At 43.1% G+C, this 17,803-nt stretch overlaps 1 protein-coding gene across 1 annotated transcript in view; it reads left to right on the top strand.

The window, feature by feature from the left end:
- Positions 1 to 17,797, top strand: part of LOC104947268 (anthrax toxin receptor 1-like) — a gene marked incomplete at its 3' end in the record, with an annotated part of 20,876 nt that extends 3,079 nt beyond the window's left edge. Inside the window, exons 2-18 of the mRNA XM_010773251.1 lie at positions 1,127 to 1,198; positions 1,281 to 1,352; positions 1,638 to 1,719; positions 2,810 to 2,840; positions 3,296 to 3,369; positions 3,727 to 3,795; positions 3,890 to 3,970; positions 4,084 to 4,144; positions 8,214 to 8,312; positions 8,451 to 8,520; positions 12,008 to 12,086; positions 12,358 to 12,453; positions 12,814 to 12,852; positions 12,986 to 13,084; positions 13,154 to 13,318; positions 13,420 to 13,500; positions 17,594 to 17,797. Coding sequence (XP_010771553.1) covers positions 1,127 to 1,198; positions 1,281 to 1,352; positions 1,638 to 1,719; positions 2,810 to 2,840; positions 3,296 to 3,369; positions 3,727 to 3,795; positions 3,890 to 3,970; positions 4,084 to 4,144; positions 8,214 to 8,312; positions 8,451 to 8,520; positions 12,008 to 12,086; positions 12,358 to 12,453; positions 12,814 to 12,852; positions 12,986 to 13,084; positions 13,154 to 13,318; positions 13,420 to 13,500; positions 17,594 to 17,797 — 1,474 coding nt within the window. The remainder of the gene's footprint in view (positions 1 to 1,126; positions 1,199 to 1,280; positions 1,353 to 1,637; positions 1,720 to 2,809; positions 2,841 to 3,295; positions 3,370 to 3,726; positions 3,796 to 3,889; positions 3,971 to 4,083; positions 4,145 to 8,213; positions 8,313 to 8,450; positions 8,521 to 12,007; positions 12,087 to 12,357; positions 12,454 to 12,813; positions 12,853 to 12,985; positions 13,085 to 13,153; positions 13,319 to 13,419; positions 13,501 to 17,593) is intronic.
- Positions 17,798 to 17,803: the final 6 nt, after the last annotated feature.

Raw genomic sequence — 17,803 nt, forward strand, 5'->3', positions numbered from 1 at the left:
CACACACACACACACACACACACACACACACACACACACACACACACACACACACACACACACACACACACTCTGTGTTTGATGTTGCGTCCTTCAATAGACCCTCGTCATATATAGTCTGACACTCACACTCACATTTACCCCATGCTGGGTTTTACTCCTGTTGTTCATGTCGCAGCCTTTTCACTCTGCGGACTGCCAACCTGTTGTCAGACTGGCTGTGCTCGCTAGGACCATCTGTTCCCCCTCACGCTCACACACACACATGCACAGTCACATAAACACAGATACCCAACACACTGACCCACAGCCCAGCTGCTTGCTACATGGTCCCTGCTAGAGGCGGACTGCTACATCTGTCCCTGTCTAACCTCAATCCTCTGGCCCAGCAGCAATTAGCCCCCATTAGCAGCCCCCTGGGACTGGGCTTCATTAAGGACACTGTCGTATACACAGCAGCATGTAGCGGCTAACCAGCAGCTCTCACCGCTCACAGGTTACTGTCCGAACTAATGGAATGTGACAGAGAGCAAAGTCCTCGAATGCAGATAAAACAGTTGAAGGACGTTAAATCCCTTCCAATCTAAACTTAAGTGAAGCGATGGCCTTATTATACATTTTACAAATGAATAGTGATTAGCAAATTTTACTTTTTACATTTCGCCTCTGTTGTGAAGATAAAGGGTGGCTTAACAAGTTTGATAAGGTATAGATGAGGTTTTATGTGACCTTTTCTTAGCAGCAGTCTATTGCGGCTCTGGGAACTAAATGCTAAGGTTAGCATGCTAAAATACTTGACATTGCTAACATTTTGTTTTAGTGTGACACAAAAGGACAGCTGCAGTGATGGGGTTGTTGTTAGGTTTGGATGTATTGGATATAAACCAACTATTTTATCAATTCAATATGTTGACCTAAGTTTAGGGATCATCAAAGGTATAACAGATCAATATGATGGGAACGTGAATGTCTGTCCCAGATTTAATTGCAACCTATTCAAAAGTTTGGCCACAAATCTTTATCCTGCGTTCAGTTCAATAACATTTTATTTGATGTGGTTAATAATAATGAGTCATCCCAGGCAACATCCCATTATCCCTGATACGTTCATGTTCTTGTCTTACAGATCTGGAAGTGTGAAGCATCACTGGATAGAGATTTACTCTTTTGTGGAGCAGCTGGCGAAGAAGTTCATCAGGTACAGGCATTGGTAATTTAAAGAATCCGGATGTTTTCTGTTTTTGCTTGTGTTGATTTAAAACCACTGTTTTTTTTTGCAGCCCCATGCTGCGAATGTCCTTCATCGTCTTCTCCTCACACGGAAAAATTATTCTAAAACTGACGGAGGACAGGTGAGGCCCGCATCTGAATAACACCTGGACCGTGTCTGGGTTTTTCCCTCCCTGCACTACACTTCCCCAGAATTGAACATGCCCTCTCTTGTTGTGTTTATCTTGGGTTTTCCAAACTTCTCTATTTTCTCAACCTATTTTCTCGCAAATCAAAATGTACTTGCACACAAATTCATCTAGTATTACTACTACCTTTCTCCTCCTAACTGTATAATACATCTTTGTTAATTTCAAAATTGCTAAAAGCTGATTCGTTACGATATATTTTGTCGGTTTTCTCTACAGGGAGGCCATCAACGGAGGCTTACAAGGTCTGAGTAGAGTTGTCCCTGGAGGAGACACATTTATGAACTTAGGCTTGGAGATGGTAAGAATGAGACTGAGAACCCAACATGTGCTCCACCAGCTTTCACAATAAGGTTTTGTTCTAGAAAATATCCACTGAGGATTAATAGAGCCTGGCAGCTGGTACTGGGGCCAATGTGATTAGTATGACTAGTGCCTCAGATCATCAGCATCATGACTTGCTGCTTCTTGAATATGCTGAGCTTTGTGAAACTGTATTTTAAGTGAGGCATTCAAATTAAGTATAATTCCACACTTCTACCTGGGTCTAGTTTAATTTGTTTGGTCCTTCAGAAACATGTTTTGGTGGTTCAAGATTTAACATGTCTTTTAAAAGTATGTGTTTTATTTATAAATGTTTACATGGACTGGCCCCCCCTTCCTTAGGGGAATTCATCCACAAAAAACACACAGGACGCTGCACTAGGTCAGAAACCAGAGCAGACTGTGAGGTCCACCGTAGACGGACCACTTTTGGACAAAATGTACTTTCCATTAAAGGCAGCTCTTTCTGGAATAGCCTCCCAACTGAGATACGGGATTGTCCCATTCTCAATAGTTTTAAAGTTCAACTCAAAGAATGGTTGAGAAACAAACAGACGTGCAATCATCGCTAAATGAACTTTAATACAGGGGTATCTCCTCTTGCACTTTATGTAGCTCTTTTATCTTCTCTTGCACTTTACATGTCATTGCTGCTATATTGTACTGCCATGTGGTAAATACTTGTATATGCTGCTCTTGCTCTTTTGCACTTTTTTGCATATCCATGTCATTTTGTTCTCTGCTATGTTTGAAAAATGTAATTTTCTTAAATCTTTTATGTGAGGGACTGCAGATGGAAATTAGCTCAAAGCTAAATCTGGCACTGTTACGCTTGACACATTTTTAATGTTTTAAGTGTTCATCACTGTGCATTGTCCCTGCCAAATAAATGATTAAATTAAATGAAAATGTCCAGATGAGATCCATGTTTAAAAACCTAAAGCAAAGACCAATCCGGTGTAGGATAATGGTTAATGCGATGTAAAAATAAAGTATTTCTTCATTTAATTTCTATCTTAGTCAATTTAACTGAACTCACTTAACAAACGCCTTCTTTGCAATTGCAGGCTAATGCACAGATTCATCAAGAGAAGCAAGGTAAGCCTTGTATAATTATGCTTTTTACATTAGATTACATTAAAGGTGGGGTAGGTAAGTTTGAGAAACCGGCTCAAGATACCCTTTTTGTTGTATTCCATGGAATGCTCTTAACATCCCGATAGCAATGAATATCTTAAGTGCTTTGACAAAAAATCCATAACAAAATGTCATCTGTGGAAGCCGTAGTACTGTAAAAAGCACGACCAATCATTTTAGCCGGCCCGGCTAAAGTAACTGGATGACCTACCTGCCTGTCAGCTTTCCATCTGTGCACAAACTTATCTTGTGCCCTCATTGGTCATGTGCGCGTTCGTGTGTGTTGGAGGGGGGGGCAGATTTTTTCCGGTTGTGTATTTTCAAATTCTAGCGCACTCGAGCTGGTTTCTCCAAAATTACCTACCCCACCTTTAAGTGCATTGTTTCATAGAACATAAATATGTTGTGTCTTGCAGGGACAGCCAGCGTGATTATCGCTCTGACCGATGGAGAACTAAATGACTGGCAGTTTGATACAGCTCAGCGAGAGGTAAGATGTGTTATTTAGTAAAGGCGTTTGAGGAGGAAACACTTTTATTGAAAATATTTTAGATTAAAGTCACTTGTTGGGACTTTAAAACTAATGTTTCCACACTTGAGGCTCTTGTGACTGAAGGTGGCAACTTTGTGTTTACTGGCACCAATTTTAATTTGGTGATCAAAGGTCCATAACAATGTGAAATCCCAAACACATTTTTGGACATCATTTATGAATTCAGTGCTTAATTGTAAATTGTACATACAATAGTGTAATTTACTACTGTGGGGACTGAGAAAGTCCCCCTTAAAAAAAATCCAGAATCTCTTCAAAATCACTTTTTTATGTTCATTTGTCCTTTGTTTGCAGGCACAGAGGGCCAGGTCAATGGGAGCCATTGTTTACTGTGTAGGGGTCAAAGAATTCAACAAGACTCAGGTAGCATCCACAGAAGGATAGTACATTTAGCAAATACATGAAAAAGCAAATTACTTAAAATAATTGTTCTTTCTGTGTCTGTATGTTCTTCTAGCTGGCCACTATTGCAGACACTGTGGAACATGTGTTTCCTGTAACGGGAGGCTTCCAAGCCCTGAGGGGAATTATTGACTCGGTATGACACATAATAACCCCAAGCATACAGACTCTTTGACATACAGAGACATACACAATATATGTGAGTAAATGGTCTTGTGACTTTTTTGTTCCTTGTGTCTTATCTCTCAGATCATTAAGAAGTCCTGCATTGAGATTCTAGCGGCCGAGCCGTCCAGTGTGTGCGCAGGAGGTAAGAGCGGCAGGGGGCTTCCCCTCCTTATCAAGACAGAAGGTGGTGTGTGTTTGTGTCAGATGACAGTCATCCTCTGGAGGGGAACATGAGGTTGAGTTATCGCATGGACGCTTGTGACCGCGGAGTGACACAGAGCGTATTGTCATTCACGGCCGGGGGAAATTAGCATAGCCGCTTCAGCACAGCGTGTGTGCAAAAAAGAGGAGGGGGGGGGGTGTTGGTCAGAGGAATTAGCCGTGAATCTTTAAGCATGGCTGCTTCTCTGGCCTAGTTTGCCACATTGTATATGTAAAAGGCGGTTTCAACACTGTCCTGCTTCTTAACTCTTCTTCCATGTCCAGCTCTCATGCGTCTGGACTGCATTTTCAGGAAGTGAGAGAGGAGGAGAGAGAGCTGTTATCTGTAGCCAGCCAGGATGAATGAGTTCTGACATGACCTTATTAGGACTCACTTAAGAGAGTGCATTTGCGGCAGTGCTACCAGGACAACCAAAGGAGATTAGCATCCATTAGAGGGGATATGAAGAAGGGAAAGTATTGGGAGAAGATAGGAGGAGAAATGATTTTAGAGCAATGAAAATATTGCCTTGAAAGGACAAAAATTAGGAAGGTATATTAGAGTTGCCCCCATGTGATAATTACTGGCCTTTTGCCAGAGCCTGAGCGTGTCACTCGACATGTGCCCAAATATCCTCCAACAGCCTCATTTATTATTCGATTGATGAACAGTCTAATGGTCAGTGAACTAAGAAACCAAAGACCCACTTAAACCAAGGCCTGATTCTGGACTAATTAATGAAGGACAAAGATGTGCTGATGCTTATAGTGCGCGGCAAAAGGCAAACCCTTTGTTGTGACATGATGTGTTTAAATATTTGACAGCTCTTATTTTAGACTTCCAATGCTTATATCTTATGCTTTACAGATCGGTAAAGAGAATAACTTCTGTCCCTCGCTCAAAGCTTATTCTTGCAGTAGAATGTGATATAATCTTATTGTCAAGCACAATTTAGCAGGAGTTTGCTATTATTTCCCAAGAGGTTTGAATGTAACCTTCTTCCCTCATCCATCCACAGTGATGCATTTACATGTACTTACATACTGACGTATTGCATAGGTATTGTGACAGTCTCTCTCTCCGTCTCCTCGCATATTCACACAACAGACATGCATTACACAAACGCACACACACGTTAAGATGTTCTTTAGTCAGCTCACACACACACACACACACACACACACACACACACACACACACACACACACACACACACACACACACACACACACACACACACACACACACACTTACACACATGTCCCTCACATTGATTTGAAGTGACCAGACCGAGCTGCCTGCAAACAGGCCATCAGACCGGACAGTGAACGTTGGGCCCCACTATCAGACATGACAGCAATGATTCTCCCCCCCCACTCACACACACACACACTCACACACACACACAAACACACACTGAGAGGACACTGAGAGTTGGGCCTTAGATCTAACATGACAGCAGAGATTGCTGCTTTCATTAACGTCTGACCCTTTCCTCCCTGTTGTTCTGCCCTCCTTCGCCCCTCCCTACCCTTCACTGTCCCGTCGCACTAACGTGATTGAAGAGCCGCCGTTCGGACAAGCCGTAGCCCATATTCTCCACGCACACGAAACACACATGCATGAACGTGTGCGTAGTTGCACACAGACACACATTCATACAAATGTAATTCTTGTCAGACGCTCAGGTGTAGATGTAAATGAACATGTGGCCACAGAGGAGAGGAGAGGGCAGAGCATGTGTTGTACATGTCAGCAGGGCACCACCAGTCCCTGCCCACCATGTGTCTGACAGCACTGACCTTTTAGCCCATCAAGCCTCGGTGTGTCAGGGTGTGTGTAGAAGATGTTCAGATTGAGACATTTTCATTGTGTGCCCATCAATGACAACACACAATGACTCAGGATTTAGTATTTTAATTAAGTATTTAATCATAGATGTTAAACTGTTACATGTCAACATAGTGCGATGTACCACACTGTTCCTGGTGAATAAAGCTATTTTATATATCAAATTTTACTTTCTAAAATAGTGGGACCATTATCAGTCTGCAATAAGACAGTTGTCATTGGAGTGAAATCTGCTTATTTCTACAACACTTAAATTAAAGTAAACATAACAACAATGGGGCTTGGGTTAAAGAAATAAGGGGACATTTTAGCTAGACTACATTGACTTAAATGTTAAATATAATCTCATGATTTAAAAATGTGTAATATTTCAACATTGACTGAAAGTGTACGCACATAGTTACTAATTTATTTTCTTATGGTGAGACTAAATTGCCTAAGATTTTAGTCCAGAAAACTGAATTTCGTTCACTTAATGTGATAATAACTAAGATTACATTTAAAATTAGCTGAAAAAAAGACCACTGGTGTGCACATCCGCCCTGTCTCAGTGCAGCTTATACTTTTTGATGGTAACATTGCGTGAAAGGGGGGGGGGGACGACAGCTGAAGCAGCCACTGCACTGAGCAATAATAATAATTTGTGTTAAACCCTCCAATTAAGTGGGACATTGTTGTGGCTGCAAACCACATAAACCATACGTTAATGTGAAATAAATCAAACTTATTATAATATATTTTTATTGTTGTAATTAATGAGTGTTGTGGTTGTGTTCTCTAGAAGAATTAGGGCAGGAGAAGGGAGAAGACATGGAACATGGTTAACAGTAAATATATTTGACTGTCTGTCATGGGAAGTGTAGTTAAATGGGTGGTCTTAGTGTGTTCCTGTGTGTATACTTATCTGAGTCTAGCTAAATAAATGACATGAGAACAACAACAGTCATTGAACAACTGTAAATAAGCACACACTTTATTGAAGGTTTTATCTTTCTGAGTTTGGATAACTACACTTTCTGCACAAACTAATGCATTCAGTTGAGTAATATGTATTATCTGATAACCATATTGTATATGTAGTACATACAACTTATCCCAGTCTTTTGAGAGCTGTATTTCCATCTGTCTTGCACATCAAAACTTTTCTTCCTGGATTTCATCCAATAGCCAATCTGCACTCTTAAACATTTTTACAGCATCTGTAAATAGAGAGATGACCAGTAAAGTGATTTTATTTTCTCCACTCAGCGCTACCTCTAGTTTGTGTGTCTGTACTTATGACTTTTCATAGCAGTGAGTGTGACCTTTAGGAAAATACTGTCACATATACACCAACATGATGTTTTTATCCAGTGATCTTCACGCTTGAGCTTTAAATGTTAAAGGTGTGGCAAACCCTCAGTTCTATTAGCCAGTATAATGCTAGAGGAAAGCTGAGTGCACAGCCAGAGACCACACACATACACAAATACCAACATGTGCACGTTCAAAGCAAAATGAAGACTTGCACATGCTTACACATTCCTCTGAATAACACAAAGGCACTATACGCATACAGTATGTACACTACATTGCATACATATGCATACAGACGTGTGTTAATGGTGCCATAGGTAAGGTCAGACCTACTTTGACAGTGCTGTGCTGTTCTGGCCCTCCAGGCATGTTTTTAAGCAAGTGTTTTTTCCCCGCTCTCTAACATATGCTGGGTAGCAGCCACATAGACACTCCAGCATATGCTGGCAAGCCACTGTCAATGCGCTTTAACAGTGCCTGGGGGAAGCTAAAGGTCAACAACACACACACACATATGCACACACACCTTCTGGCAACTGCATGGTACACATTTGTGAATTGCAGCACTATTAGCATTAGCACCATTGGAGCTTATTATGGCCTTTCCACACATACACGCACAAGCACACAAATATAAACAAGCGGAAATGAGGCATGCACAAGTATCGCCTGCCGAAGTTGAGCACATTGGGGAAAGGAGATGCCTGCTAGCAGTATTGTTCTACTAACTGAACTAAAATAGGAAACTGATTTGTATCTTTAACATCTCTTACATACAGCTGAAAATATGTGTTTTACTATGGTTATGTGTAAATGTGGATATTGCTAATAATGGTGCTTACCTTTTTTTGGTGTCCCTCAGAGCGTTTCCAGGTGGTGGTGAGAGGAAATGGCTTCCTCCACGCCAGAAACACTGACCAGGTGCTCTGCAGCTTCAAACTGAATGATACACACAGTGTGGGTAAGTTACGCAACCGTAAACAAGCTTACATTTTAATGCATCACCTGGTTTGATTTTTGCAGTTAAGAAAAATGCGAGAACCAGGTTTAGGCTCCAGATGTTCTCCTACATAAAGTGTGCCTGTCTCCCCCTGTGCAGATGAGAGACCAGCTGACATAGAGGATACCTTCCTGCTCTGTCCTGCTCCTGTCGTGGATGAGGTTGGGAGGTAAGCTGCACATGTCTTTTGGCTGCCCCTGCCTTTTCACCCCTCCACACTCATACTCAGCCATCAGTCAAGTTGCTAAGCTCTCCGCATTCAGCTGTAACGCTCTGAGCCCAGATATTTGCCAGCTGCACGCAAGTTTTGTATGGACACAGAAGAATGCTGTCCTTGAACAAATTAGGGCCAAAGTCATTGAGTGTCTGTGATCAATCAGTGTTTGTCACAGCTAACGAAGCCAGACACCAATCACAAGGGGACAACAGGAGTAGAGCCCAGGAACACGACTTAATGAGAGCCTGCTGGAGAGGACCTTCGCAACTGTGTGTGTGTGTTTGGGTGTTGTGTGATGTATCCCAATCTCTGTCTGACACGTTGGGAGAGCAAAAGTGTGAGTGGAGTCGGCGGGGCAGTGTAAAGTTTCCTCTGAGGGTTTCCAGCTTGGCTCCTGGTCTTTCAGAGCAGAAGTTTCTAGCGGGGCATGGACCGAGGCCCAGCAGCCTCCCCGGCCCCGATGCCTTCAGTCCTGTACATAATTATACACTCCGGCCCACGGCCTCAGACACCTCCCAGTCATCATCTGTCTTGTTGCTGTCACTCAGATTTGTAGCTTGATTTGAGTTTGTCTTGTCTGCTTGTGAAAAGTACTGCTTCGAAGGGGAAGTACTGTTCAGAGATGGGGAAGAAACTACATGTTTTCACACCGTGGCAGCAGCCATATTTAAGAATCGCATCTAGTATTATTTTTACCTGCATGTTATCACAGATGTGGCATGGAAGTGGAAGGGAACTAGCAGAGGATATAAGTGGATCAGAAACAGTCAGCAACAATTGACCGTTTTCACTGCAGACGTTTTTACTTTGTGGGAAAAGCACAGGTGAAATGAATGCCAGTAACAATGGCTCTGTGCTCAAAGTAGCTATGAGCGTTAATGTTATTGCTAACTCCTGAGATTTTCCTACAAGGAAAAAGTCAATTTGCCTAATTTACAATCCAGCAATAGTTGTAGCTGGTAGGGTTTTCTTGCAGCGGGTGCTGCTCCTCCTGAGAGAGGAGCAAAAATCATCATTACTCACTGCAATGGTGCCTGAAGGAGGCATCCTTCCATGTAACAGAAAACCATTAGAGCAGAGTCAGCACTGCCTTATCATCCTAAGTGCCACTAAAGAGGAAGTCAGCTGTGAATGGCTGAAGGGCCCAGAGCAGGCCAACAGCCGGATCATGAGTTCTGGGCTGCAGTGCAACACTGACAGATAGATATGGAAATGTGAAGTGAGGTGAGTGAGAGAGGGCCACTGTACAGGCTGGACTGGTGTTTGATATAATAAACAAGTCCCTTTGTGTACTGCTGTATGCCAAAACAGCGCTGTTTTAGTCTGCTGAACCAAATTCACCCAAGATCATCAGATTTTATATTTTAACAATTTTTACATCTTGCATTGTAAAGAAAGAAACAATTAGGTTTGAGCACCAGTCCATTTGCATGATTTGTCTTAGGCCTTCAACATTGTCTCACGGCCTTCCTCAGTGAATAAAATGACCCAGAATTAAACACAGTGTGTTTTCATAAGTTGAATTTTGATGCAAAAGATGCACTTTAAAGCTTAACTACTGAAGTCAGTCATCACAGCATCTGTCTGAGGCAGAATCATTAAGCGACTGAAAGGCATTTATAAAACACAGGGGGAACGAATTAGATGTGTGTACCTAGAAATGTGCTACACATCAGGGAAGGAACTAATAATACTAAGAGTGTAGAGATTGCCTACTCTTACATTAGAAAGCAACATTTTCCATTGTAATTGAACAAACTTGATCTAAAGTAATCATAAGCTGTTGCCCGGGAATGTCAGATCACATTATAGGTGAACTGCTTCCTGTTTTGGGATTGTGAAGTCTGTGCATGAAGTCGGAGGAACTCCAGCTCCCAGCATCACCTCTTACCAAAACCCCAAAGAGACCCTCACTCACCTCCTGCTCCACCCAAGCCTTGTCGCATATAATGAAGTCATTGACGTTGCTGTCACACAAATGTATGTTGACTGGGAACCTTCCGGATGCAGCTCCCCCGCCTACACAAACACACACGCACACGCACACGCACACGCACGCACGCACGCACGCACACACACACACACACAGGGGGCAAAGACATATATAGTGGACAGTTTAATGATTGATAGGGGCTGAGATGTATCTGTCAGAGAGGAGCTGATAGCACCGCGTCCCCTTCCTGCCTGAAAGGAGGCCTGGCCATATAATGGGAAAGGGGGGGGAGAAGTAGAAGAAAAGATGAGTGGCACCTGCACCGCCAATTTCCCCCTCTGAAGTCAGTGTCAGCATGAGTTATGAGACGAGCTACAGTGGTATGGAGAGGATACAGGAGGGGTGAGGAGGCGAAAACAGAGTCAGTGATTGAGGAAGGGAAGAAGGGGTCTCAGAAGGGAGGGACAGTGCTGAAGGGATGTAGAACAGGAAAGGCCCTCCTCCTACCATCCCCCACTCTGTTTCCTCCCCTCTGCTCTCCCTCCCCACCCCTGCAGTGACCTCCCCCCTCCTCAAATCTAAACCCAGAGCTCAATGCCCCCCTTGTCTACCCCCCCTAAAAACCATAAGAACAGCACAAGAAGCCTTTCTCAATTATTTCCCAAACCTATAACAACAATCCAGCTGCCTGCGTTATCCACCCTCTTGTCTTGTTTTTCTTCTAAAGGGAGACACTACAGGCGTTCTGGCTATTTTGCTATGCTATGACTTCTCTTAGTGACTAGTTAAAAGACAACATCTAAAACATATTTGGATATTCATTTACTACACTTTGTATATTTGGGGATGTAGTTGAAGATATAGATTTCTTTAAATCACAGAAAGTGAGTTGGATAAAAAACGCCTTATTTGCATATTTAAACATAACATTTAAGAGAAGTTGTAATACAAAAAAGATTGTCCTTATTTAAATAATCTACTCGGGAAGTTTCATGGTGATAATCTTTGTTTTTAAACCCTTCAACTGAATTACTAAACTTCATATTCCGCTCATACCTCAATCTTGTATAGTCTTTGCTTCCATCTACCTCACTCAACTAAGAATAAACTTTTAATCCTGCGTCCTGTCCATGCCCTGCTTGTCTTCCTGCAATTAGCTGCAGATATCAGCCGGGATTCTGGAGAATAACAAGTAATTTAGCTATCTGTGGTTTCCACATTAGAGTTCTGAGTCTGATCCAAACAGAAGATTCCTTCTGAGGGTGGAGAATTCCCTGACCTTTTTAAAGACTCTGGTTTTGTGTCTATGTCAGCATGCGGATTTTTGCTTTAAAGGCTGCAAGTATGGACACAGCAGATGAAGGAATGTGTTTGACACTCCGGGCAACTTGTACAGTAGCAGAAACAAAACCGCAAATGTGTGCATGTAAGCTGGAGTGCACTCAAGTGTGTTTTGAATTTCGTGTCAGACGATACAACCAGTCAAAAGCTGTTGTTTTTTCCCAGGGTGATCTACCTGCAGGTGAGCATGAATGAGGGCCTCTCCTACATCACCAGCTCTGTCCACATCACTACCACTGAATGTGTGAGTACATCCTGTGTGCAGCTTCACTTCCATCACAAAAACACACGATATTTCCCTCTGGCATGCAGCCTTATTTGAATAAACTTTCCCCCTTATATTTTCTCTTGGTTCTTTAGTCTTCTTCTTCTCTCCTTCCTCTCTGAGCTCTCCTCTGTTGTGTCTGTCATCAGAGGAGGCTGTGAGTACTTTGGCTTTTCATTTTCACCATTTTCTCGTCCATCATCTGTAAATCCAGTTTAATCTAATTCCCGTCACTCTGTTCTATGTGCAGTTTGACGGCACCATCGTGCTGGTATCCTTGTCGGCGGTGTTCCTGTTGTTGGCTCTGCTGATGATGTGGTGGTTCTGGCCTCTCTGCTGCACTCTGGTAAGTAGAACTTCAGACTTTAGTATGCAAGCTTCAAACATTGTTTAATTACCAGTGGTGGGTAGAAAGGGAACACACACGCCTACACTGCAGACTGCATCCAAGCCTCTCCTCTCAGGATTCAGTAATGACAGTGAAAGTGTTTTGTTTTTTAATAGATAGTAACTTGTATTTTTTGGTTTACTGTTTCTTGATATGGCACTTTAATACAAATAAAAATTGTACTTCACATTTATTATTAACTGTTGAGGACAGTTGATATAATAAGTGAAATCATTTTTTAACCGTTTTTGTTTACTCTACCCACCACTGTTGATTATATATTTGGCTCCCTCATGGTATTTCTTCCTTTCCCTTCAGGTGATCAAAGAACCTCCACCACCTCCTCCTCCAGAGCCAGTAAGACTTGTTTTTTCGCTCATTATAACCACTTATTAGTGACGTTATTGATAGGGTAATGATGTTGTTAATATCAATATTAGTATGTTTGGGAGATAAGGTGCTGTTTCATGTAATTGCGTCTCGCTCTCAGGAGTCAGACGATGAGGATGGGATGCCCAAAAAGAGGTGGCCCACAGTGGATGCATCCTACTATGGAGGAAGAGGAGTGGGTGGCATCAAACGCATGGAGGTATGTATTCTCACACAGACAAACACACATACACTCAAAAGGATATACCTTCTAATGAGTCTTTCTTAGGTGCGATGGGGGGAGAAGGGCTCGACTGAGGAAGGGGCAAAGTTGGACAAACCTAAAAATGCAGTTATAAAGATGCCAGATCAGGAATTTGAACCGTATGAGCCCAAACCACGAAAAGCACGACGCGGACCGCAAGAGCCAAGGAAGTGGTACTCACCCATTAAGGTTAGTCTGTTAAGCATTACCTTTACAATTACCATGTATTTTTAGGTTTTGTTTTTTATTATTAATCTATGACACTATTTCCTCTTTCTTGATCCTCTCAGGGAAAGCTAGATGCTGTGTGGTCTTTGTTCAGGAGAGGTTACGACCAAGTATCTCTGATGAGACCACAGTCTGGAGACGAGGTGAGCCTCACACTCAACTGCATTTTGACCTGAAACACTACAAGAAAAATCTGATGTGCCAAAAACAGGCATGATGACTAAAACAATTTGGTAATTATGTGTCATTTTGGGGATTGCCCTGTGGGTAACAACCACCTGAATATTAACCCGTTGGTACAGATTTAAGTGAGGTTTTCCATCTTGTGGACGATTGAGCATCCGCATTACATGTCTGTCACATTGCATAAAGACGACATGTGTCATTGAGCAACATGCACTATCTTCGACACAGCAGCTCAGTGCGGATACTCCACACACACACTGACACACACACACAGTGAGTCAATGAGCCACTGATATCGCTCTCTTAGACAAAGCTGCCATTGTTCACGCACAAGGAGCACTGTACTCTTCTGTACTGGCCTATGAGAATTGACTGGGTTTTATTTTGTTTCCAAATGACACATCACTCATGACTAAGTGATAATGATAAAAACGTGTCAAACTTTGTATTATATATAATATCAAAATGCTACATTGCTGCTGCTTCTGAAAAGTCCTAAATGACAAAATCACTGTGTGTGACAGGACCATGGAGCAGAGCGGCTCCTCTTATCTAACCTTGACCCTGTGTAAGCCATCCCATAACCCCACCGACATGTTTTCATGATCATACTGGTTGTCATGGTGAAACAGCTGCTCCGCTGTGAATGGTTGCATTGTCGCGTCTCATAGCAGAGGCCAAATCGCTGTTTAATGTATTGATTTGCTCTTTGAAAGGCATGATTCATCCAAATGATGTAACAGTAGCATTGAGTGTGTGTCTACTGTATCTAGAGTCTATAAAACTGGTCATCTTCAATGGTTTGATCCTCTCTTTCCATCTTTGATTTTTTTTCCTAAGCAGAACAATTAATCTCTGTCAGAACAGGAGTTTCCAGAGTCTTTGTCAGACACTTTCTGTGGGGCTGTGTTTCAACAATGACCCCCACAATTCCCTTCACGAGTCATTAACTGAGGAAAATAAAAATGACACTTCTCCGAGCGGGATAAAAGATGCACTTTTGTTGCAAAGCCGATAGTTGTTCAGAACTGGTGATAATAGCCATATCAGACATGAAAGACGACAAATGATTTAAGGATTTCTCTTTGACAAAAGCCAGGCTCGGATCTGAAGTCTCCACAGTAGTATCGAACATCTCTATGAAAGCGAGATGCTGCAGTTGAATGACACACAGCAGAGCAGGAATACAAAGAGTCCAACAATGTGGCAAAAAGCACAGCGATAACTAACGCGGATCAGACCTCTCCACGCAGATTGTTGTCCATCAGCTCAGGAGGAGCTTGTCCTGCTTTCTCCCCACATTACTCCTACATCACTGCATCTGCAAACGGCCATCAGCGGGGCTGCCAGTTTCTGCCACACTCCAGTTTGCATCTGATCGCTCTCTAGTGTGTGTGTGTGTGTGTGTGTGTGTGCGTGTGTGTGCGTGCGTGTGCGTGTGCATGCATCAGCTCTCCAGAGTGAGCGTTACACAAACAGATGGGGAGTTGAAAGGCCACGAGCCATATTGTGACAGAAGAGATTCCCTTCTTTTGTCCTCAGAGCTGATTGCTCTGATGGTCCCGTCGCACAGCACAGAGCCGAACACAGGGCCGCCACCATCCCTGCGTCCTCCTCACACACAGGGGCCACAAACGAGCTCAGCAGAACCTCCCCTAATACCAATCACTTCACTTAGAGAATCACTTAATTCAAAATACAAAAACAAACAGATTTCCTCATTTGCCTCTACTATCTGAGCATGCAGACAGTTCAAGTTTAACTAAGGTTGTGTGTCAAATTCAATCAAGGTGAATGGAATTTATGTTTGTGGTGTCAAATTTGTTGACAAATCATCATAAACTCATGATCCACTTACTCCCTTGTAATGGAGATGTAACCTTATTTTATAGTTTTGATTAGTTGACAGAGATTGTTTAATTGTCTCAACAATTAATAATCAGCACCACTTGTTTCAAGTAAGCCGTTCAGTCGTAAGGAAAGACAATGCTGTCAACATATTTATAGGGAATATTTCTTCCATAGAGTTATTCCACAGAAAACAGTTCACTTTATTATATCTGGCAGTGACTATCAACCAGTTGGATGACTGCACAGTAATTGTTTTCCAACTAGACTAGAGAGAGTCAGGGAGTTATATCAGATAGAAAAAGTTCGGTAACTACTGATCAAGCAACACAAGGAATGGCGGATAAAACAATCAACTGTTTAATTGTGTAAATATAATTCGTCAAATAGATTAAGCACCACAAATGGTATTCACCGCTGTTGGTATGGCCAAAGAAACAGAAACAGATCACTTAAAAATATATTTGGATACCCCCACCTTTGAATATACGGTGAACATGACATTAAGTATTCCAAGCTTCAGAGCAGCATATGTAGCCTGTGAAGTGTTTTAACTCACACATGGAGCATTTTCCTTATGTGAGTGGATTGCTGAATTGTCATGCGAAGTGACAGGCAGAGCTGTCAGGTCAGATGTGCGTCTCCACTCTGGTTTTCCTCACATTTTCTTTACTATAATGTTGTAAAATGTGTGCTTGCATCAGTTCCCTGTAAACGGCAAAGTATCGTGTGTGTGTGTGTGTGTGTGTGTGTGTGTGTGTGTGTGTGTGTGTGTGTGTGTGTGTGTGTGTGTGTGTGTGTGTGTGTGTGTGTGTGTGTGTTGGGAGGGTAGGGCAAAGTCTTGGGGCTCAGAAGGAGAAACGGAGGCTAGACAGAGGAGTGTTTTTGAAGAAAGATGCCGGAGGTGTTTTATGGGTTTTGTTTTTCTCCTAGAAAATAACTCAAGGGTTTGAAGTAAACAATCACCAACAGGGAAAAGTGACAGATATCACAGCCAAAAGGGTACAAGGGGAGATTGACCATCGCAAATGGCACATTGCTGACCCCTCAACTATCGATCGAGAAGTGCAACACATCTTCTCTTTGCAAATGTTCTAAAGCATCAACAATGTTGTGTTTTTGGTGCTCTCTTGCAGCCAGCCCCCTAACCTTTCCCTGCCTCTCTTTCCATTATTCATGACGAGGCTGAGGTTTCATTCAGGCCATATGTTCTGGTGGAGGCATGCTTGGTCACACACACACACACACACAAACACACTCATATTCATGAGCTTGTGTTCTCAGTGTCCATATGCTCTCACTGGTGTAGTGCTGCTGCTCTGCTGCTCACAAACTGGCCTTTTCACCACGGCGGGGCGACAAGACCGAAGCAGTCACCCCCCCAACCGGGCGGACCCCAATCAACTACACACCCCTCATACACACACACACACACACACACAAAGGCCCCCTCAGTCAGAAAGCTACTGATGCTGCGGTCCTCTTATTGGCCCCTGTGTGACTTTAGGGCCTCTCTGTTTAATAAGGTGTTATAATCAGACCACCAAGGGTCTGTGACACCGGGACCTACTCTACATCCTTCACACACACTGACTGAGCAAGACGTGTGTGTGTGTGTGTGTGTGTGTGTGTGTGTGTGTGTGTGTGTGTGTGTGTGTGTGTGTGTGTGTGTGTGTGTGTGTGTGTGTGTGCTATGCAGGGCAAACCATCAATGAGAACAATAAGAGATGCGTTCCATTCTCCCTGACTTGTAAATTATGTAAAACACCAAGGGGCCTCTGTTAACTATTGTGGGGATATTGAAATCCCCTCTTTACATCCCAACAAGTCAACTACACAAGAGACATAAACCACTTTCTGTTCTGCATCAAGAGAGGCCAAGTCACAGCAGAGGCTCCTACAGAAGAGGGGAAATGGATAAAGCTGCAGACTGCAAAAGCATATGTGCGTGTTTGTGTGTGTGTGATAACGTTGTCAGTATCTTTGCTAGCATCACAGCTATTGTGGTGCAGGTGTGGACAGAGGACAGAAGCAGCTCTGTGTGCCATCCACAGACAGGAACACACACGCCTCTGTCATAAGAGCTTGGCAAAGACTCACACACACACCCTGTTGGCCTTTGGATCTAACAAGCTCATTGAGATGCACTGCATTTAAATCTGTACTCTGCATTGAAAAGATGTCCGTCTGTGTGTTTTGCAGGGTCGCTGTATTAATTTCCAGCGAGTCAAAGATGGGGAGTCCACCCCGAACAACCGGCCCCCTCCTCGCACTCATCACTCCCCCACCCCGGCCCCTCCTCCTCAGCCCGCCGAAGAGCGACCTCTTGTGTCCAACTCTGTCCCTCGTATCAAGCCTCCGTCGAGAGGGCCCCGCACCACGCCACCCTCCCGCGCACCCCCCCCCTGCTCA

Source organism: Notothenia coriiceps, unplaced genomic scaffold, assembly GCF_000735185.1.
Source record: "Notothenia coriiceps isolate Sejong01 unplaced genomic scaffold, NC01 NC01_scaffold00012198, whole genome shotgun sequence".
Taxonomy (NCBI): domain Eukaryota; kingdom Metazoa; phylum Chordata; class Actinopteri; order Perciformes; family Nototheniidae; genus Notothenia; species Notothenia coriiceps.